This window comes from Vitis vinifera, chromosome 10, assembly GCF_030704535.1.
Source record: "Vitis vinifera cultivar Pinot Noir 40024 chromosome 10, ASM3070453v1".
NCBI lineage: Eukaryota > Viridiplantae > Streptophyta > Magnoliopsida > Vitales > Vitaceae > Vitis > Vitis vinifera.
The window spans coordinates 9,818,083-9,841,939 of record NC_081814.1 but is presented as its reverse complement, the minus strand read 5'-3'; the positions used below and the strand labels follow the sequence as shown (position 1 = coordinate 9,841,939).

The window sequence follows — 23,857 nt, the reverse complement described above, 5'->3', positions numbered from 1 at the left end:
TCTCTAAGTGTTGGGGAGGTTAGGATTGAAAAAGTAAGGTTTTTAGGTTAAAAAAGGTTCAAACAACCAAAGAAACTATCAATCAATCAAACTAATTCAACTAGTTGGGTTTTCCCAATCAATAACAGGTTAAATGAATTGTAAACCTTTTATCTCTTCTATAACCTTGGTACCACCAGTAAAGGCTCAACCTTTCCTAATCTAGCACTAATTAAGGGTTGGTCGAGCCTTAAAAAAAACAAATGATTACTTGCAATATATTAAATGCTCTAACAGCTAACTAATCGGTCACACCGGAGTTCAATCAATCAAGGTTTATGTTAGCCCAAAGGTTCTCCTAATCATGTTTTGATAATAACAAATTATAGTTAAGTTACTAATTGGTTTGAATTATAAATAATTTCAAGTGTTAATTTGGAAATTCATCAAATAACCTAATGGATGCAATATCAAGACCTTTGGAAGACCTTTTAATTATAGAAAACATATGTAAGATGAATGCATGAGTGCACTTATGATTTACATATCATTTCATGCATCTTTGAAAAACTCGGTTTATTATTTAAAGTTACATTTCCATCAAAACCCAAGTTTTATCAAATGAATATTAGGCAAATCGTTTCAAAATTGGCATATTAATTTACCTAAAGACCTTTCCTAAGTGTTATAAGAGAAAATAACATAAAAAGATAGGTTTTCGGGCAAAAAATGGTGAACTGGTCGAGCTACTGTCCAAACCGGCTCAACCAGCCAGGGTACCGATCGACCAGTTCCCTCTTCCCTGTCGATGTCTGGTTGAGAGATGCAAAAAACACCCACTCTCTTCTAGTAGCATTTCTTTTTCGGTCGAGGTATTTGTCTTCCTAATCGAGGTCCGATCGAGGTTTAAACGAGGGTAACAATCACTTGTCAAACATTAAATGCTCTAACAGCTAGTGAACAGGTCGACCCCCAGCTCGACCAGTTGAGGCTATTTTTTGGTTTTTTTTTTGCTCCCGAGGTTATAATAAATGGAGAGCTTCACTTCATTTATGAAGTAGAGAATACTTGCATTTATTTGTCTACCTATTTGTTCTTGTCTTGAAAGCTCTCATTCTTTTCTTGGTGCATTAAATCTCCATTTGCATACTTTTTAGTGCACCTTTGTGATTCATCCTAGTTTTGAGTTGTATTTGAGTCATTGTTTAGCTAGGTTGAGAGATTCATATTTGTCAATTGAGTGTTTAAGCCTTTGAGTGAGTTGAAACTTTAAGAGATTATGTAAGAGTTCATTGGAGTTGGAATCCAAGTATAAAGGTGATTAGAAGCTTGGTTGAAGCTTCAAGTCAGTGGAACCTTCACTTGGTTAGGAGTTTGAGGAGAGTGAACGTAGGCAAGGAAGTGCCAAACCACTATAAAATTGGAGTTTGAATTCTTTAACTTAATATATTTTTATTTGCTCATTTTGTGCTTTGATTTGTTGTGTTTAAATATATATATATATATATATTGTATTCATCCTACTATTGATTTGTATTGAACTCAACTTATGCTATGATTGAGTGTTGTAAAATTTCATCTATTAAGGAAAGGTCGAGTGAGTGAAGCTTCAAGTTGGTATTGAACTTGAAATGAGTGTAGTGTTGATTGGAGTTGTAAATCAAAGTGTAAGAATTGAAGCCTTGGTTAGTGGGATCCTCATTAAGATAGGAAATCAAGGAGAGTAGACGCAAGTGAGTTTGTCAAACCACTATAAAAAAAGTCTTCATCTCTCTTACATTGTCTATTTATATATTTGGTTCAATTGTTATTGTATATGAATAGATTTTTGAAAAAGTTTTAACTTCCAATTCACCCTTATCTTTTTTTTTTTTTTTATAAATAAATTAGTCTTACTTATTTCACAATTATTTTAATTAATTGTATAATTTTTGAATTATATGATATTTATAATTTAAAAATATTTTTAAATTTGTAACTTTTAAATATATAAAAAATAATAAATCTATATGAATTAAATAGAGTATAAATAGGTTGGATCATAAATTAGTTATCTTAACGTGATATGATAAGTTAATAATGGGTTAGGCAGATTAAGTAGTCAAATTTGAACACGATTTATTTATTAAACAAGTTATATAAGTTGAAAAGATAATGATATAAAATGATCACATTTAATCTATAACTTGTTAATATTCGTGTTATGTCATTTTTTTTTAATCGTGTTATCATTGTCCTTCTTGTTCTAGGCTTAGAAATACAATAAGTAGGCTTGATATGTGATCCTTATCCAAGAAAAAAAAAGAGAAAGTTCTTATAATAACTTCATTTAATTTTTTTAAATTTCAATTATATTAAAAGTAAACATGATTTATAAATAAATAAATATTATATTTTTTATAATTTATTTTTATTAAAACATATATTTTATTTTATGTGTTAAAAAATAAAAAATAATTTTTTATTTAATTTTATATATAAACAAGGTTAACAAAACTAGGACAAGACAAAATCCAAAACGCAGGAGCTAACTGAGAAATCACTGCTTTCCTTAAACCCTACACGGAAATCTCTCCTATTCTTCTCTCTTACAATTAGGGATTTCTGTGCGATGCCGAACTTCTGATTTCCATGGAAGACGATTGTTCGGGTAAACTTAAATCTCTCTGATTTCAATCCCTTTGCTCAATGTTTTCATTTTATTTTCCAAATTCTGGAATCATCGATTTCAAAAACCAATTTCGATGGCAGAGAAAAGGTTATCTGATTTTTTTTCCAAGAAAAAAAAAGAAGAAAAAAATAACACATCCAATATCTTTCATTCTCATGTGTCATGCAGACTTTGCGAGTCCGACTCGGTCGGTAATGTGACTTTCAATATTGTATTGGCTGAATTGAGATGCCCTATGTGTGAATGAGCCTAAACAGTGTTGCTCAAGCTTGGTTGTGCGGGAGTTTGAAGAGTCCCCAAAGACCTAGGGTTAGAGAATGGTCCATGTTTGCATAAAAATAGGAACGCTCTTAGGTTATTTTTGCTGGAAAACCAATGTTCTCTTTTAACTTTTAGAGAAAGAGAAAATCTGCAGATTGAATCTATGATTTTCTGTTAAAATGTGTGATTCTCTTTATCAAGTTATACTTCAAAGTGAGCTTATTTTTTTTAATTGCTTAAATAATTTCTTCATAACGGATACTAACAATTTGCTGTTAAAATTATCCCGTCTTTTCCACAGTCGACTTTGATGTGCTCAAACTTCCTGAATTTGTTGCCAAAGGCTTATTAGGCTTTGATGCCTGGACTTCACTTATTTCAAATATTGAAAAAACATATCCGGTATGTTATCTGCATACATTTTAAATCATTTCTGATTTTTCCTTTTTCAATTTTGTGCTTCTCATTTATTTATTCTCTCTTTGAGCTGTTGGCTTTAAATTGATGTTGTCACTATTGTAGGATGCATTATTCTTTTTGCTCTTGACAACTCCATAGCTTTTGATCTAAATGTTCCTAAGCAAAAAGGATTTCTGTTTTCATTTTAATTTTGAGTTTCCTGGTTGCTTCTTGTATTCCCATTTCACTAACTGATGAAAAGTAGTAATTTTATTTTATTTTTTTGCATCTACATAATCTTTTTTTATAAGAATTATATTGTCAAAATTTAGGCAACAAATGACGTTTTTAGATAAGATAGTTCCATAAGAGTTGAGGGAGATGAGTGAAAACCATTTCCTATAAAAATTTACCAAAGGGGTTGGGATCTTATGTAAATTCAATGTGAATTTCATCCCAAAATTTATTTATTGGTCTAGTCAAAAGGTCATAAGTGTTCTTATTTTCAACGTCATTAATTGTTTAAATTTCCAGGGTTCCCTAAGCATAGAAAGTGATTGAAGTAAAGTTTTGGAGCATAAAGTGTGAAATTGCAATATTAGGCATACATATACATATACACAGGATAAACTCTATTAAACTTGTACACAATTTAGAAACCTTGTTTTACCAAAAACCGATTTAAGAAACTCAGGAGAGCTTAAAAACTGACTAATTTGGTCAAAGCAGTGTCGTGCTTTTGAGCGCCATATAAGATCACTTAAGCGTTAGGGCCCTTGAGAGCGCTTAAGCACACTCTTATATAAATTTTATTTTTTTTTCAATTTTTTCATGCCAATTTCCTTTTTCCTATTATATGATATTCAATTAAAATTTATTTACAAATTAACTATATTTTCGATTTCCACACTTTATGCCTTTTACATCATTATTCTCGATTTACTCGACCTTACTTAACTAAAGGAGGGGGATAGAAACATTAGGGTCTTCCATCAAATGGCCTCTATGTGTAGCACAAGGAATCTTTTGGCTAGAGAAGAATAAACGAAGAGTTTTCTAAGGAGGTTGATATTAAGGAGGGGGTGGGTAGGGCTTTCCAAAGTCTTTTTATCCAAAGTAGGGGATTAGAGACTCGATATCAACAGTTATGGTTTGACTTTCGTAGTGTTGGAGAGTATGGATGCTAGAAGCTTGGAGTGTCCGTTCTCTAAGGAGGAAGTATGGTTTGCCATGTCTAGTTTATGTGGGGATAAAGCTCTAGGGCATGACGACTTTCCATGGCTTTTTGGTAGTTAAGTTGGGATTTTGTTGAATTGGAGGTGATTGGTTTTTTTCTAGGGATTTTTTAAAAAGAATAACTCCTTCGAAAGAAGTCTTAATGCCACTTTTCTGGTCTTGATCCCTAGGAAATGTGGAGTAGAGGATTTGAAGGAATTCAGACCCATTGGGGTTGTGGGTGGGGGGTGGTAGTGTGGTGGTTATATAAGCCTTTGGTGAAGGTCTAAGTGGGACAAGTGGTGTCTAACTACCAAGATGCTTTTGTGAAGGGCGCACAAATTTTGGACGCTATCTTCTTTCATCACAAATGAGGCATTGATTGGAGGATGGAGAGCAACATTAGTGGTATAATTTGTAAAATGGATATTGAGAAGGGATATGATTATATAAATTGGGAGTTCCTGATGGGGTTTTTGAAGAAGATGGGTTTTGATTAGATGGTGTAGCTTTACAATAAAATTCTCAATGCTAGTCAATGGGGCTTTGATTGATTTCTTCTAGAGTTCCCAAGGGTTGAGGTAGGGAGACCTCCTATCTCCTTTATTTATTCATTTTGGCCATAGAGGCGCTTGATAAGATTTTGTTGAGGGTAAAGGAAGGGGGTTTCATCTTGGGATTCAAGGCGGGTAGAAGTGGTGGCAAAGGGCAAGACATGATTCCCTTATTGTATGCTGATGACACTTTTGTTTTCTATGACACTAGACAAGAACAATTGGAATATATATATATATAGATAGTTGATAAGAAAAAATCATATGTATTAATTAAGAATAAATTGAACATGAGAAGGATGATGAATCCTCCTCAAGAAATACAAACCTGATAAAAAAGAACATAGTAAACCCCCACTATACAATGGGGTTATACAAAAAGTACGAAAAGCCTATTTGAGTTGCTCATTTATGTTGCTTGAGGCCAAAAAACCTCATGAAAAAAATAAAATAAAATCCAATTTGAAAATTAATTTAGAGGAGTGAGCTCATTTTGATTGGGGATGATGGCTATACGAAGATGTTAGCTATCTTTTTGGGTTGTAGGGTGGGACATCTCCTTGTATTTACTTAGGTTTGCTACTAGGAACTTTGTTTGAATTAGCAATAATTTGGGACTTAGGAGAGGAGAGGTTTCAAAAGAGGTTCGCTTAAGGGAAGAGACAATATCTATCAAAAGGAGGGAGATTCACTTTAATTAAAAGTGCTCTTTCTAGTCTTCCAATTTATTGCATGTTTCTATTCATTGTCTCGAAAAAAGTGACCTGAGGGTTGAAGCAAATCTAAAGAGACTTCTTTTGGGGTGGGGTAAAGCTTGCAAAAAAACCCCGTTTTGTCAAGTGGCTTATTACTTGCTTGGCAAAAAGAGCACAAGCCTAGGCATTAGAAATCTCTCTATTTTGAACAAGGCTCTTCTTGGTAACTGGTGTTGGAGATTCATGACTAAGTGGTAATCTCTTTAGAAGTGAGTTATTACTCAAAAATTTGAGGAAGAAGAAGGGGGATAGTGCTCGAGGGAAGTGGGAGATGGTCATGGTAGAGGTGTCAAATGGGCCATGTTGGGTTAGCGTAACCTAATTTTTAGGGAGCCTTTACGGGCTAATGTGTCGGGCCAACATGACCCACTTAAAAATCATGTCGTGCCGTGCTGACCCAAGCAAACCAAATAAGTGGCCCAACACAACCCATGAGCTTGCGGACCAATTGTGCCTGTGGGTTGTGCCGATGGGCCATTCACGTCGTTAAAATTTTTAATTTAATTTTTCAAGTCATTTTGTCTTAATATTTTTTCATTATTAAATGAAATTTCTTTTTGTTACTTTAAACATCTCTAATAATTTTACTTTTTTAGTTTTTAATATTTATCAAGTTTGTAATTTTAAAATTTATATAAATGTTAATTTTTGTTTTTAAAAATAGGAAAAAAATCATATTTGAATTTGTTTTTGTTTTTTTAAAATATCAAAATAATAATAAATTTTAAATATTGGAATATAAAAGAAAATGAAATATAAAAAATATAACTCTTTTATTCAATATTTCAACAAATTACATGAAAAAAATGGAAAAAAAAGGTGAGAATTGCATCACTATATAGTTTGAGTACATCCCAACTAGGTTGGCATCCATCCAACTATCAATCATAAGCATTACTCAACCTCTAAAAAGGAGTCACATTTAATAGATTTAGAAAAAACAGGCAACATATGATTATTTAATTTTCATATGCACTTTTGTCTTCTTATTCAATATTCATTCTTCTTTTTTCATCTTCATTCTTCATCCTTATCATTCTCTTGAACATCTTTGTCTATCTAAATTCTTGAGTTCAACTTCAAAGTTTGGTGCCCTATGCGTCCATCTTCCCAATCCTTCAAACATCTTTGGTGCGAGTCTTGTCCTCTTGTTTTCAATTATATTTGCAGCTATAGAAAAAGTAGATTTTAATGCTATAGTAGACATTGGTGGGGTTAGTAGATTACATGCCATTTTAGATAGCATAGGAAAGGTGGATTCATGAGATTTCCACCGTTTCATAATATTAAAATTTTGGATTTCATTAGTGGATAGTATGAAAAGTAATCGGTATCTAAATATTTTGAAAGATTACACCTACTTGAAGGACCAACTTGTCTCTTTCCCTTAGCTAATTGCATAAAGAATGAATAATTTCCAAATGCACATGGAGTTATATAAATATTATTCTCATAATATTTATATAAGGTGTTTAATTGTTCATACGCTTTACCCTCTGGTTCGGATGGTTGGTTCATACAAGTAGCTATGATATTTAAAATGTTTTCTATACCTTTAACTTTAATCCTTGAATCCATATAAGTAGCCAAATAAAAAAGGTGGAATATTATTCCAATATTTTTAATTTTTTTTTTTCCATTTGTAAACATATTTCACTAAAGTAGGCACATTCCCTATATTGTTGAAATTAAACACTAATGTTGTAAATATATCTAAGTGATATACAAGATGTAGGGATATATACAAAATAACACATGGTAGTAGTATCATAAAAAACCTTCAAGAAGTTTAAAAAAGCCAAACCTTTATTCCAATCATCTATAGTTATTTTAATTTCATCTACCTTACTATTTACATAATTTGATAATATGTTCTTATACCTTACATGATTTTCAACATCTAGGTAATGAAAATTCATTTTTAATTTTAGAGAAAAAAAAAGGTAGAAGGACAAGAACAACTAAATGAAAGAATAAAATTAAAAAAATAAATGAAATAACTAAATATAAATACCTCAACCTTACAATAATAAATACTTGTAGAGTTAGTAGATATTTTTAGCACAAAAGAACTTATGAGTAATGAATATTTAGTAGATAACTTGAAGCCTTGAATTGAAGAACTTATAGAAAATTTGGACTTAGAGAATTGTAGAAAGGGAGATTAAAGAGAATTGTAAACGATGTAAAGAAAGAGAATAGAGAATTGTGTGAGAAAGAATTAAAATGAGAAGGGTATTTATAGAAAATCATTGGTGAGTCATTTACTTATTTATTTTTAAAATTAACCCTTACATGATTGTTGAAAGGGGTATTATAGATATGTGATATGAAAAAATATTAATAATGATTGATTTACTTATTTATCCTTTAAATTAGCCATTATATAGTTGTTGAGAGGGGTAATATAGACATGATATGAAAAAATAAAAAATAACTATTGATTTACTTTTTTACCTCTCAAATTAGTCGTTATATAGCTGTTGAGAGGGGTATTATAAACATTTGACATGCAAAAAAGGAAAAAAAAAAGCAAAAAGTAATATTTAAATGGGAAAGTGGGCTAGCATGACATGCCAGTACAACGGGTTGGCACTATAGGCCATGTGAGTTGATGAGTCGACACGATGGCATGATGGGCCATCTCCTTAGGTAGAGGTGTCCAATGGGTTGGGCCATCCATTTTGGCTTGTGGCCTGGAACGACCCAATTACTGTAGCGGGCCATTCTAGTATGACTCGCTCCTTTAGGCTATGTTGGGCCTAAGGAGATGACTTATCGTGCCATCGTGTAGGCCCATTTGGCTTTTTCAAATATAACTTTTTACTTTTTTTTTTTCATGTCAAATGTCTATAATACTCATTTTAACAACTATATAACGACTAATTTTTAAGATAAAAAGTGAATTAATAGCTTTTTATTTTTATTTTTATTTTTCATATCAAATTTTTATATTACTCCTCCCAACAACTATATAACTACTAGTTTAAAGGATAAATAAGTAAATCACTCACTATTAATATTTTTTCATGTCAAATATCTATAATACATTTTTTAACAATTATATAACTACTAGTTTTAAGGGTAAATAAGTAAATGACTTACTAATGATTTTCTATAAATACCCCTTATTTTAATTCTTTCTCACATAATTCTCTATTATCTCTCTTTACATTGTTTACAATTCTCTCTAATCTCTCTTTCTACAATTCTCTAAGTTCAAATTGTTTATAAGTTTTTCAATTCAAAGTTTCAGGTTATCTACTCTCCAAAGGTGTTCATTACTTATAATTTTTTTTTTTTTGTTCTAAAGATATCTACTAACTCTACAAGTGTTTATCATCACAAGGTTGATGTATTTATTTCTAATTATTTCATTTACTTTTTTAATTCTATATTTTCGTTTAATTGTTTTCTTCCTTCTACATTTCTTAATTTTTTTCCTCTAAAATTAAAAATGGATTCCTATTACGTAGATGTTGAAAACTTCGACTTTGGTATTGATGAATGTAATGAATTTGAGTCTTTTGAAGATGAGTAGAACCTACCCTCACTAGTATCCCTTTCTCTAACCTTCCATAACTTGATTCTACAGGCAAAAGACCTAGGGTTAGTAGACACATATCTATAGTATGGAATCACTTCACTATAATAAATAGACTAAATACAAGAGGAGGGGTAGAAAATCTAGCATATTGTAAATATTGTAAAAAAGCATATAGGTGCAAAGCTAATGGTGACACAGGTCACCTTAGAAGACATGCTAAATAATGTACCAAAAAACATGGTGCATTAGACCCTAGGCAATCCCAAATAAGTCAAACCGAAATAGGATCTAGTACATCTCCAATGTCCCCGTTTATATACAATAAAAAAAGCTTGAGAGAAGGGTTAACTTAAATGGTAGCTAGTATAAACCTACCATTCACATTTGGAGAAGAGCCTAGATTTATAACTTTCATGCTCAACTATGCCCAACCAACCTATCAAAGTATTCCTAAGATTACTTCTTGTAATGATACAATTAAAAGTTATGAAAATAAGAAACTATTAATAATCAAAGAATTTGATAATCATAGTTGTATTATATTTATAACTTCAGAAATATGGACTAATCAAAGTAATGATCCTTACAAGTGTTTTTAAAGAGTTTGACATACAAAGCAAAATTTTTAGTATTACCTTTGATAATACTTCAAACAGTACAAGTGTCATAAATTTATTTGTAAGAGCAATTTGAGGAGGTCCACTAAGTGAGATATTCCATGTGAGATGTGTTTACCATATAATTAACTCAATAGTTTACCATATAATTAACTCAATAGTACAAGATGATTTAAAATTAATATCTCGCTCATTAGAGGCTATCCAAATTGCTATACAATTTATTTATCCATCTAACAAATCACAAGAATTTAATGCTTTATGTAAATCGGTTGGTTTGAAGAAAAGGAAATTCTGTCGTGATATCGGTCATCGTTGGAATTCTACTTGCCTAATGTTAAAATATTGTGTAGGGTATAATAACATATTATCATATTATGTCAGTAGTAAGGTAGGTGAAATTAAAATAACTTTGGATGATTGGGAGAAATGTTTAGCTTTTTTAAATTTCTTGAAGGTTTTTTATGATACTACTCTCTATTGGTGAAAGCGAGAGCACGAATGACCGAAGAAGCTCTGTCAGCTGAGGCTTCCAGGTACGAGTCCATTATCGATGTCTTTGGGGGGGATCGGGTCCTCTTCTCTTCTTCTCCTCTCTCTGGGTGCGATTGGGCTATGGTGGTGGGGGGTGTTATGGGTACGGTAGTCATTGACGAAGGGGTTGGGTTTCAAGCTCCGTTGCGTGCCGTGCTGACTGACGGTAGTCCGTGGGAGACGGGTATAGAGGGGGAAAAGAATATGGGTATCAGGTCGCAGGAGAGTGAGGATTCGGAGGAAAAAGAGGACCAGGGTGGCAGTTGGGATGACAGTAGCTTGGCTGAGTTCAATAAGACTCTGGGGTTCACGACAGATGGTGTTGAAGGGGAAATTCTCAAATTATTGTTAAGGCTGAAAACCAGAAGGGATCAAGGCAAGAAGAAAGGAATTTCAGGAATGACTAGGTTTGAGAGGGAAGTGAAAAAATTGGAATGATCGATTAATTATGAAGGAGAAAGCAGGAAGAAAGGTTCGGATAGAAGAAACGGGGATAGAGCTCTGTGTTTTAAATGAAGATTAAAATCTTATCTTGAAATGTTCGGGGGGTGAATGATAGAAATAAGAGGAGTCTAATTAAGGCCTTAATCAGATCCCAAAAAGTGGACTTGGTATGCTTGCAGGAGACTAAAATGTCTCAAATGTCTTTAGGGGTGGTGAGAAGTCTTGGAGTAGGGAGATTTTTAGAATGGGGAGTTCTGAATGCGAGGGGGGCAGCTGGAGGGGTGCTGGTTTTTTGGGATAACAGAGTGTTGGAGCTGGTAGGGATGGAGGTGGGACTCTTCTCCATTTCCTGTCGGTTCAAGAACTGTGAAGATGGCTTTAGTTGGATTTTTTTAGGAGTGTATGGCCCTACCTTGAAGAGATATAGAGAGCTGTTTTGGGAAGAGCTAGGGGCCATTCGCGGGCTCTGGAGCGATCCTTGGTGTATCGGAGGAGACTTCAATTTGATCAGATTTCCGAATGAGAGTAGAAGAGGGGGGAGGTTGTCTTCTTCAATGAGAAGATTTTCGGAAGTGATTGATGACCTAGACTTGAGGGATCTCCCTCTTCAGGGGGGTCCATTCACTTGGAGCGGAGGGTTGAACAATCAAGCTATGTCTAGGCTAGATTGTTTTTTGGTGTCGGAGGACTGGGAGGGTCACTTTAAGGGGGCAATGCAGTGTACTCTTCCTAGGCTTGTGTCCGACCACTTCCCTATTCTATTGGATGGGGGAGGGGTTAGAAGAGGTCCTGTCCCTTTCCGGTTTGAAAATATGTGGCTTAAGGAGGAGGGCTTTAAGGACCTGTTGAAGGGGTGGTGGCAAAGTCTAAGTTTCAATGGATCTTTTAGTTTCATCCTTGCTGAGAAGTTGAAGGCTTTGAAGGCTATCTTAAAGTCTTGGAATAAGGATGTCTTTGGGCAGGTGGGAGCTAATAAGAAATTGGCCTTGGACAAGGTGGATTTCTGGGATGGTCAGGAGAAGCTTCGACCCTTATCATTGGAGGAACTGGAAGCTAGAAAGGTAGCAAAGGGGGACTTCGAAAAATGGGCTCTAATGGAGGAGGTTTCTTGGAGACAAAAATCAAGAGAAGTATGGTTGAGGGAGGGTGATAGAAACACAGGCTTTTTTCATAAAATGGCTAATTCCCATAGAAGGAGAAATTGTCTGTCCAAGATTAAAGTTGACGGAGTATGGTTAACAGAGGAGTAGGAGATAAGGGGGGGTGTGGTTGGAGCTTTTAAGGACCTGTTGACTGACTCGGGGGGATGGCACCCATCTATGGAAGGTTTGGACTTTAATAGAATTGAAGATGAGGATGCAGCTAGACTGGAGGAGGTATTTTCAGAGGATGAGGTCTTCCTGGCTCTCTCAGATCTGAACGGGAACAAGGCTCCGGGTCCAGATGGATTCCCTCTTAGTTTCTGTCAATTTTGTTGGGATTTTGTCAAAGAAGAGGTTATGGGTTTTGTAATAGAATTCCACGAGCATGGAAGATTCGTTAGGAGCCTAAATTCAACCTTCTTAGTCCTAATCCCAAAAAAAGCAGGTGCCGAGGACCTTAGAGACTTTAGACCGATCAGTTTGGTGGGCGGTTTGTATAAACTGTTGGCAAAAGTGTTAGCTAATAGGCTTAAGAAGGTAGTGGACAAAGTGGTGTCTTCAGCTCAAAACGCCTTTGTTGAAGGAAGACAGATTCTTGATGCTGCCCTTATTGCCAATGAGGCAATAGATTCTTTGTTGAAACGTAACGAGAGTGGGGTGTTATGTAAATTGGATTTAGAGAAGGCATACGATCACATAAACTGGAATTTTTTGCTGTTTTTTTTGCAAAGCATGGGATTTGGGGAGAAGTGGACCTGGTGGATCTCCTCGTGCATCTTTACAGCAACGTTTTCAGTCTTGGTCAATGGCACTCCGGAAGGCTACTTCAATAGTTCAAGGGGGCTGCGTCAGGGGGACCCCCTATCCCCTTATCTTTTTGTGATAGGAATGGAGGCCCTTAGTAGGCTCATCCATAGAGCAGTGGGGGGAGGGCTCCTATTAGGCTGTAGAGTCAATGGAAGGGGTGGGGATGGGGCCTTGGTCTCTCATTTGTTGTTTGTTGACGACACTTTAGTGTTTTGTGAAGCTTTTGAAGATCAGATGGTTCACTTAAGCTGGTTGTTGATGTGGTTTGAAGCAATATCAGGTTTGAGAATCAACTTGGACAAAAGCGAAATTTTGCCGGTTGGTAGAGTGGAGAATTTGGAGACTTTGGCTCTCGAGGCTGGCTGTAAAGTGGGCAGGCTGCCTTCTTCTTATTTGGGGATTCCTTTGGGGGCGAACCATAAGTTTGTGGCCGTTTGGGATGGGGTGGAAGAAAGATTTCGGAAACGGCTGGCCTTGTGGAAGAGGCAATTTATTTCCAAAGGAGGGAGAATCACTCTTATTCGTAATACATTGTCAAGTATGCCCATATACTTGATGTCTTTACTTCGAATGCCAAGAGCGGTTAGTCTAAGGTTGGAAAAAATTCAAAGGGATTTCTTGTGGGGAGGGGGTGCTTTGGAGAGGAAGCCTCACCTAGTTAATTGGGATACCGTTTGTTTGGACAAAAGGAAGGGGGGCTTGGGAGTTAGACGTCTATCTATTCTTAATAGGGCCCTTCTTTGCAAGTGGAATTGGCGTTTTGCGAATGAAAGGGAGAACTTTTGGAGGCATGTCATTAGTAGGAAGTTCGGGGAGGAAGAAGGGGGTTGGGTTTCTAGAGAAGTTAGGGAGAGTTATGGAGTAGGATTTTGGAAGGAAATTAGGAAGGAAGGTGCCCTTATGCAAAATAAAGTCGTTTTTTCAGTGGGGAATGGTAGAAGGGTAAAATTTTGGAAAGATAAATGTGTGGGAACTACGCCTTCTGCAACTCCTTCCCCTCCTTGTATGCTTTTGCCTCCTCGAAGGGGGCTTGGGTAGAGGAGTTTTGGGATTCTTCGGGAGAGGAAGGGGTTTGGAGTCCTAGATTCTCTAGGCCCTTCAATGATTGGGAGGTGGAGGAGGTGGAGAGGCTTCTTTTGACAATCCGGGGTGTAAGGCTTTTTCCTCTTGTGGAAAGTGACTTCGAATGGGATCTTTTCAGTTAAATCCCTCTATAATGATCTATCTTCAAGAAGAGCTGGTCTTTTCCCTCATGGTTTGATCTGGAGCCCTAGTGTGCCTAAAGTGAGCTTTTTCGCTTGGGAGGCTTCTTGGGGTAAGGTGCTTACTATGGATGAGCTTAAAAAGAGGGGGTGGGCTCTTGCTAATAGATGTTTCCTGTGCTGTGAGGAAGAGGAGTCTATTGATCATATTCTTATACATTGCTCTAGGGCAAGAGTTTTATGGGAGTTATTGTTCGCCCTTTTTGGAGTGTTTTGGGTCCTCCCATTTTCGGTTAGAGATACCCTTATTGGATGGAAGGGCTTTATGTTGGGCAAGAAGCGGAGAAAGGTGTGGAAGGCAGCCCCGTTATGCCTTTTTTGGGCGGTTTGGATGGAAAGAAATAGGATTGCCTTCGATAATGAGGATTTTTCGGTTCATAGGTTGAAAAATTCTTTTGTTTGTAATCTTTGGTTGTGGACAAAGTCAATTGTAAATGAAGGTCCTCTTCCTTTACTTAGTTTTTTTGATTGGCTAGGCGCTAGATGAGGGATGGTTTTGTATCTTCTCTTCTTTTGTTTGTGCCTTAAGGTGCCTTTTGTATACTTCCTGTATGCTTTTGGGTTTTCCTCAAGGTGCCCTTTTCTAATATAATTCTGCTTTTGCCTATAAAAAAAAAACTAATTCTCTACTGTATATACCCTTACATCTTATATAACACTTAGATGTATTTCCAACATGAGTGTTTTGTTTCAATAAGATAGAAAATGTGTCATTTTTAGTGAAATATGTCTAAAAATAGATTTTTTATTTTATTTTATTGAAATATTGGAAGATTATTCTACCACTTTTTTGTTTAGTTACTTGTATGGATCCAAGGGTTAAAGTTGAAGGTGTAGAAAACATTTTAAATTTCATAGCTACTTGTATGAACCAACCATTTGAACTAGAGGATAAGATATACTTCAATGGTGGCTTTGACTAGTAGGTGTAGTGGGCCTTGCAGTCAAGAGGAAAGGGAAGATGTGGAGGGTGGTTCACGCGTCGGCGTGAGAGTGGGAAAGGAAAGGCAACCAATGCGTATTGCAAGTGATGTCATGGTGCAGACTTTTGGCAGGGATCGTCAAACAAGGGAAGATGCAGCTTTAAGCTGGTCAAGAGTTGCAGCAATAAGGGAAGACCAAGAGCGAAGTGAGTGGAGTATAGCTGGAGGGGCGTGTTTGGTGAGGGCTAGTGTTGTAGGATGTATGGGTGGGTTGGAGTCTAGGCCTTTGTTTTTGGATCACTAGTGGAGGGGCGGGCCTATTGACCACATGTCTCTCCAAACCCAAGGCCGTAATAGGCTGGTTATAGAGGTCGATAAGATAGGGAATAGTGGGTTATAATTGGAGAAGGAGGGGTGTGTTTGGTGGGGCCCGGTGTTGTAGGATGTATGGGTGGGTTGGAGTCTAGGCCTTTGTTTTTGGATCGCTAGTGGAGGGGCGAGCCTATTGATCACATGTCCCTGTTGTAATGGGTCGGTTATAGAGGCTGATAAGATAGGGAATATTGCGTTCAATAGTTAGCTAGGTGGGGATTAGGATTTAAAAGGCCTTGGAGGCCTTATTGGGCCTTTTGCTTTTGTAACTTAAAAGGCTTCTGGATTCATAGGGGAGGGTTCGTTAAAAGTGGGCTAGACATAGGAAGAGGTTTATTTGGAAAGGGAGAAGGTTTTAAGGGGGGGCATTGTTTCTCTAGATGTGGCTAAGGGATCAATAGGTTTGCTATGGCTTCTCGAAGGGGTGTCTCTTCTACCGAGACCTAAGAGATTGACTTCAGGAGTCGTGTTGAAGATGAGGTGGAAAGGAAAGCTCCATTGCAAGCATTGTGTTCTCGCGTGGCGCTCATTGATAAAACCTTCGTGGAAGGGGCGAATATGTTTCCTAGCTCTCCTAGCTTAGTGCTTTTGGACTCTGGGAGTCGGCCACTTTGGATGTTGCTTCGGGATGGTAGACTGTTGGAGATGTTGAAAAGTGATTAAAAGGATCCTTTGGGTAAGGAGTTGGCAATTAGGGCTGAGGAGTCGGGACCCTCTAAGGCCTTGGAGCATGCTTGCATCTTGGAGGAAGACTTGTTAACCTTCCTAACAAGTTTGTACATTTTAGCAACTTCGTGGGGATGCTAGTTGCGGGATTTGAGAAGGAGATTAACTCCCTTTTGAAGAATTTGGAGGCAAAAAAATGGCGTAGGGTGAAAATCTCAGGCGTAAAGAGGAATCATCTCTCGACGTTCGTCTTGAGAGGGAACTACGTAAACTTGAGTGCGCAATTAATTACAACAGTTTTTCGTTCACTATTAGAAGAAAGGGGAGGAAAAATGGGGGTTTAACACTAGTCTTGTGAGGTTGTTGTTTTGCTTTTTGAGTTGTTAGAGGATTTTGGGTGGGGGGTTGGTTTTAGGGGGCTAGTTTTCTTGTTAAGGGTGGTAGGTTTTTTGCCTCTCTTTTCTCCTCTTGCTTGTCTTGTGGCCTTTCTCTATATACTTCGTGTGTTCTCTAATGCGCCATTTTACAAGCGCTTTTAAATATAAATTTTATGAGATTAAATGTTTACCTATAAAAAAATAAAAAATAAAAAATAAAAATACACCTTATATAAATATTATGAGATTAAATATGGTAATGCCTCTTCAAGTGTTATAACTCTATGTGCATTTGGAAATGATCCATTCTTTATGCAATTAGTTAAGGGAAGTGACAAGTTAATCTTTCAAGTAGGTGTGATTTTTCAAAATATTTAGATACTGATTACTCTTCATACCTATCCCCTAATGAAATCCAAAATTTTGATATTATGAAATGATAGAAATTTCATGTATCCGCATTTTTTATGCTATCTAAAATGGCGTGTGATCTACTAACCCTACTAGTGTCAATTGTAGCATTGGAATTTAATTTTCTGTAGCTACAAATATGATTGGAGACGGGAGGACGACACTCGCACCAGAGTGGCTTGAAGCCTTGACGTGTTTGAAGGATTGAGAAGATGGATGCATGGGGTTTCAAACTTTGAAGTTGAACTTGAGAATTTGGATATCAATAAAGACAAAGATGTTTAAGAGATTGATGAAGATGAAGAATGAGGATGAAAAAAGAATAATGAAGATTGAATAAGAAGACAATAATGAATATAAAAATTGAAAAATTATATGTTGTCCGTTTCTTCTAAATCTATTAAATGTGACTCATTTTGAAAGGTTAAGTAATGCATATGATAGTTTGATGGGCGCCAACCTCATTGGGATGTACTCAAACTATAGTATTACAATTCTCACTTTTTTTTTTCCTCACTTGTAAAAAAAAAAAAAAAGAAACTCATTTTTTTTTCATGTAATTTGTTGAAATATTGAATAACAGTATTGTTTTTGTTTTTTTTTTTTTTATATTTCATTTTCTTTCATATTCCAATATTTTAAATTTATTGTTATTTTAATAAAAAAAATCAAATTGGAATATGATTTTTTTCCTATTTTTAAAAACAAAATATTAACATTTTTACGAATTTTACAATTACAAACTCGATAAATATAAAAAAATAAAAAAGTATAATGATGCTCATCTACCAAATGTTGATGCCTCTCTCTTTCTCAATTTTAGGACTCTTTGGTCCTTCATCAAGTTTGTGACCAACCTTAATTGGTGTATCTGTTCACCTACACCTGAACAATTTGATTTCTTTGAGGAGATCTAAAATATATTTCTACCATCAAATCACAATTCCTTTATTTGACCGAACAACTTTAATACCTAGAAGTTATTTAATCCTTTCTAAGTCTTTAATTTCAAACTCTTTTTCCAACTTTTCTGTTAATCTCGCATTTTTTCTCAATCATCTTTGGTCACAACAACATCATCAACATACCTAATGAAAGTAGTTTTTCCCATTCCTGGTGTGTATAACAAATAGTGTATGATCCCTTGGCTCTAAATATAATTCATGTTCTTCATTGCCTTAGCAAACATTCCAAACCAAGCTTTGGAGGACTATATGAGCCTATATAGAGTCTTCTTTAATTGACAAACCTTATTCCCCTTGAATTTTCTTCTAGACCAAGTGGTGTCTTCATATAAACTTGATCCTCTAAATTCCCATGGTCAAATGCATTTTTTTACATCAAATTGCTACAATGGCTAACCAAAGTTAGTAGGAAGAGATAACAACATAGAGAAAATGTTTCTTTGTATTCTATCCCATAAGTTTGAGTATATCCTTTAGCTGCTGATCTTGCTTTATACCTCTCATGTGTCCTATCTACCCTATATTTTACTCTAAACACCTACTTAGACCTAACTTGTTTCTTTCTAATAAGACGATACATAATCTCTCATGTATTTTTTTTTTCCAAGGCGCTCATCTCCTTTTGCATTGCCTTAGTTCTCATCCCTTAATGCCTCTTGAACAGGATGTAAATGAAGTTAAGTTTGGTAACAAATGCTTTGTGAGATGCTAAAAGGTTATTAAATGAAACAAAGTTGGTCAGAGGGTGTTGATTACAATGTCTCCTACCTTTTCTAACAACAATAAGATAATAGAAGATCATCTAAAACATTGGAACTAGACTCAAGTTGAGTTTCAATACTTTCTTCTAAATTGATAATTGGAGTAGCACTTAGAGGTTTAGGAGTAGATTGTATTCTCTCAGAGTAAACCTTGAGCGATGTAGCATATCTTTTCTCCTCTCTTCTTTGGACAATAGAATTGGGAATAATGGAATGAGGAACCGCGAGTTTAGAGTCAGTGAGCTCAGGTAAGTCATAAGGATGACTTGGGGAATGCTTGGAGAGCTTGGGACAAAAATAGGTACTAGCTTAGGGTCAAGGTTAGAAGCAATTTAGTGTATGAGATATACAAACTTGGAAAAAAATTATTTTCTTCTACAAATGAATTTTGAAGGTATGGTTGAGGAAAAAATGATTGACTTTCATAAAAGGTAACATCCATAGACATGAAAATTTTCTTGTAAGCCAAATGATCACACTTATATCTCTTTTATCTCTCCTTTTTTTTTTTTTTTTGACAAAGAATAGCCAACAAATACACTCTTAAGGGCTCTAGGCTCTAGGATGAAGTTTTGTTCCTTGGTGAGCATTATTATGAATAAAATCTACACAACCAACAATTTTAGGGGGTATATGATTGCATCCATCGAATTAGGGGTATAACTTACTAAGTTAACTCATGGGTGATTGGAAGTCAATAACTCAAGAGGGGGATCTATTAATAAGATGAGCAATGGTGAGGATAACTTCCACCTAGTAAGTTTTGGGAACCTTCATTTGAAAATTCAAGGCTTTAGTAATTTCAAGCAAATGTTTTTTTTTTCTTTTTCCCTCTTAGCCATCTTATTTTGTAAGGATAAGAAAATTGGTGTCATTTTTTTTTTCCTCTTAGCTATCTCATTCTGTTGTAGGATATTAGTATAAGAAAATTGGTGAAAAATGTCATCTTTTTTGTAAGTATGGTGAAAGATACTGGTTAAAGTATTCCCTCTCATTATCAAATCTTAAAGTTTGGATTTTTGAGTTAAATTGGGTGTTCACCATTTTATGGAAAATAGGAAATAGAGTTCCAACATCTGACTTTTTTCAGGTAACTATTGTACAATCATCAATAAAAGGCACAAACCACTTTGTCCTAAAAGTACTTTAAACTTTTGTAGGTCCCCAAATATCAGTATGAATTAAACTGAAAGGAATAGAACTTTTTTTATTACTCAAAAGTAAAGACACTTGATGGTGAATAGCAAATTTAAAGATGTTACTATGGAAATTCTGAGTGTATGATTTTTCAAACATACTAGTAAACATTTTCTTTAATAACCTAAATGGTGGGTGGCCAAGACAAAGATGGAATAACCTAACTTTGGTTTTATTTGACATGGAAATTTTGGATAAATAGGAGACAAGACTTGAGTATTTTGTTCCACTTTCAGCTTCAAGGAGGTACAATCTATCCTTCTCTCTAGCATATGCCTAAATCATCTTCCCTGTACGAAGTTTCTACTTTTGATAAATAGGAGACAAGACTTGAGTATTTTGTTCCACTTTTAGCTTCAAGAAGGTACAATCTATCCTTCTCTCTTGCTTCATTTTTAGCTTCAAGTAGGTACAATCTATCCTTCTCTCCAGTGTGCCCAATCATCTTCCTCATATGAAGTTTCTGAAAAACACACTAAGAAGGTGAGAAATTCATAGAGTAATTCAAATTTTTGGTAATTTTAGAAATGCATAACAGGCTAACAGAAAGCTTTGGAACATGCAAAACATTTTTTAGGATGAAAGAGAGATTTCCTTGACCAATTATGGTGACAACTTTTCCATCAGCTATTTTGATTTTATGATTTCTTGAGCATGAGCTGTAGGTTAGAAAGTAGCTCGAAGAAAATTGGTTATATGGTTTGAAGCTTTTGAATCAATGACCCATGGGTTTGAAAACTATTCTTTTAAGACGTTTACGGCAACAAAGTACTTAACTGTTTTGAGTAAAACATGTGCCTTCCTAGCTTCTCAAGTCGTGACAGGAATTGCTTCAATTTTTCGGTATCTTCTCTATTCAATTCTCCCTTTTGCTTGACATTATGGTTTGTGGGTTTTTCCTTAGTATTGGTAAGATTAGCTTGAGATTTATGCTCTTAGTTTCCTCTTCGACTTATATTATCTGTTTCAGAAACAATTTGGAGGCTTTCCATGGAGTTGTGAACACGACTCTCTGGTATGTATTGGCTTTGAGAAGCAAGTACACCATTGAGAGTCCTTGTCACTCAACCTTCTGCCTTCATTCCTTCCCAGGTTTGTGGCTGAGATGATAACTGTAGTACTGATGTTCTAGCCAGCAATGGTGACAACCATGTTTTTCTGTTGAGTAGTGGCTAATGCTAAGCCGTCCATGGGGTTCGGATCTAGTCTTTCCCTCTCAACAATTGTGAAAGCTTTCCTCAAGGAAGGAAGAGTCTTTTTACCAAGAATTTGGCCTTTGATCTGATCAAAATCATTTTGCAATCCACTCAGGAGATAAAAAGCTCTCTCCTTTTCAATAAACTCATGATACATTGTTGCTTGTCTGAGAATCCTCCTCATTCCAAGCATTGAATTTCGGGTCTTCCTACTCATCTCTAGCTTGAGCAAAAGACTCAATTTCCTTTTTCCTTTCAAGTATATTCTTACGAACTGTGACCACTCTAGGTAATTGCCTTAGTTTAGTTGAAATGTGGTTGGAATACTTTGGAATTCTCTTGGGATTGAGACATGATTTTGAGTGTTTGTGGTTGTTCGGGTAATAACGGATGAGCATCAGTTTTTCTGTCATCTTGGGTTGATTGGAGATAGGATGAGATTACTATAATATGGGAACACACAACAGAACAAGAAGGATGCTGAAAAATGGGCTTTGAACCAACCCCACCAATGAAGGCCGAAAGGATACACCAACAATTTTAGCAATTGAGGCTAGAAAAAAAAAATGGAACTAATGCTGAAAATCGGAGCTGGTATATGGAATAGAAAAAGAGCTACTAAGCACAAGACTCTGAAATCATGAGAGCAAATAATGATTTCCAAATAATACTTGTATATTCACGAGATATTTTTACAGCTTATTTACAATGTTTTACAAAAGGAAGAGGAAATTACTCTATTCTAGGCCTACAATTACTCCACTAAATCAGTTACTAATTATAGGAAATAAATCAATTACTTAATCAGTCCCTAATTACAGGAAATAAATAAGTAAATCAAGTGAACTATATAGGAAAAAAAAAGCAAATTCCAATCAAATCCCAACCTATTTAGGCTGTATAATCCAACAATTACTGCACCAATTCTCCACCAGACTACAATCCTCCCTAAAGATTCTAGATTATGCATGTTGCAATTATTAGGATTTTTCTTGGAAATAAAATTAGCTCTTGAGTTACAGCTTTTGTTAATATACAATATTTTTATTAATATGAAGGGGATTGTTGACACAGAATATTTTACTTGCTTCTGGCCTCTAATTACTAAATGATTTTTGTTGCTTCCAGGTTTAGTGGTATGTAAGATGCAAATAATACTCTTTCTGTAATTATTGCAGGATGACATAAAGAAAATATGTTTAGTGTATGACTCTTTCTTGTCTGAGTTTCCTTTGTGCTATGGTTATTGGAGGAAATATGCTGATCACAAGTCACGTTTATGCACTGTTGACAAAGTTATTGAAGTTTATGAACGGGCAGTGCAATCAGCAACTTACTCTGTTGGTTTATGGGTTGACTATTGTAGCTTCAGTATGTCTGTTTTTGAGGATCCATTTGATGTTCGCAGGTAACATCTTAAAGAATTTGGTATAGCTTTACTGTGGTTTGTAGCTGCAAATATATTGATTTATTTGCATTGTTGATGTTTTTGATGTTTTCAGTTGTCATGTACACTTGGTTCATGATAGTTAACAGTAGTTGCTATGCCATAGGTCTCCTTATACTTTAGATTATCTGCTCAAACTGATACAAGATTTTACATGTTTTCATACTTTTGAAGTGACATTATGTGAATTTAAATAGACAGGTACAATTTGGGGCCTATTTTTTGATACAATCTAACTTATGTGACAGCTTGCATTAATTCTGAAGGTGGTTTTGGGTTCTGAACAAGATTCATAAAGTTCATCAGTTTTGCCAACCTCCTCAATAATTTTTTTTTTGATAGGTAAAACAAAGAGTATATATAAAAAGGAAATGCCAAAACAACGTTCTAAAGTATACGAGAAGTATACATCGGCTGTGAAAAGGCTCAACCAAGTGGGGAAGGGAGAGAACAAAAAACATCACCTATCCTCACTTAGAACCTACCCAATCGATAAAGCTAAAAAGAGGCATAGGACCCACATCTACAGACACCCTAGACCAAACCAAGACCACAAATTACAAACAAAAGAGTTTTTCATCATTTGGACCAAAAGCTCCGCATTATCAAAAGCTAGCATGTTTTTTCCTTCCAAACAGTTCAAAAGATATATAATGGGACAGTTCCATTATTACAAAAGAATTTACAAAGAATTCATCCCATGGAAAAAACGGCTAGGCTCCTCTCATTGTTGGCCCAACCCTAGTGGTGTACATACTGAATGTCAATTGAGTTGAAGGACATTCAAAGGAATGCCTTTAAAATTGTTAATACAAGAGGCTTGAAAAGAAGTGAAGAAATGAACTAAATCCCATGACATCTCGAACGTCCTTCATTTGTCCTCAAAGATCTCAACATTCCTCTCTCACCACACAATCCAAATCAAAGTGAGACAAACAATACTCCAAAGGGTCTTGCCTCTTGTGGAATTCCCAAAACCCATATAAGAGATAGTCATCATTTCACAATAACTCCTAGGCTGAACCCCACCCATTCCAACTTAATAACATTAGTCTTGTTGAAGAGCGGATCACCCAAGCTATCCCAAACATGGAAAAGACTAGCTGCCACAACATTCTTGCTATGGCACAACATAGGAGAATGTGATCAGTAGATTCTTTTTTTTCTTACACATATAGCATCTGTCCCAAAGACAAACATCTCATTTTGAGTTGATCTAAAGTCAACATCTTTGCTTACCATACAAAAAAACTTAACTGTCATTGGAGTCCATGGATTCCAAACAACATTAGCTAGAAATGACTGTGATCCCCTTGGTGCTAGAAAGGAGTGGAAAGCTTTAATTGAGAACTTTC

The 23,857-nt window shown here is 35.5% G+C and overlaps 1 protein-coding gene across 2 annotated transcripts in view; it reads left to right on the top strand.

The window, feature by feature from the left end:
* Positions 1-2,482: 2,482 nt before the first annotated feature.
* The window catches only part of LOC100243465 (pre-mRNA-processing factor 39-2), a 56,067-nt gene continuing 34,692 nt past the window's right edge, over positions 2,483-23,857 (top strand). Inside the window, exons 1-3 of one of the 2 annotated variants that reach the window (XM_010657324.3) lie at positions 2,483-2,629; positions 3,213-3,313; positions 22,234-22,463. In XM_010657324.3, coding sequence (XP_010655626.1) covers positions 2,611-2,629; positions 3,213-3,313; positions 22,234-22,463 — 350 coding nt within the window. In that variant the 5' untranslated portion in view covers positions 2,483-2,610. The remainder of the gene's footprint in view (positions 2,630-3,212; positions 3,314-22,233; positions 22,464-23,857) is intronic. The other variant, XM_010657325.3, reaches the window with a different exon arrangement.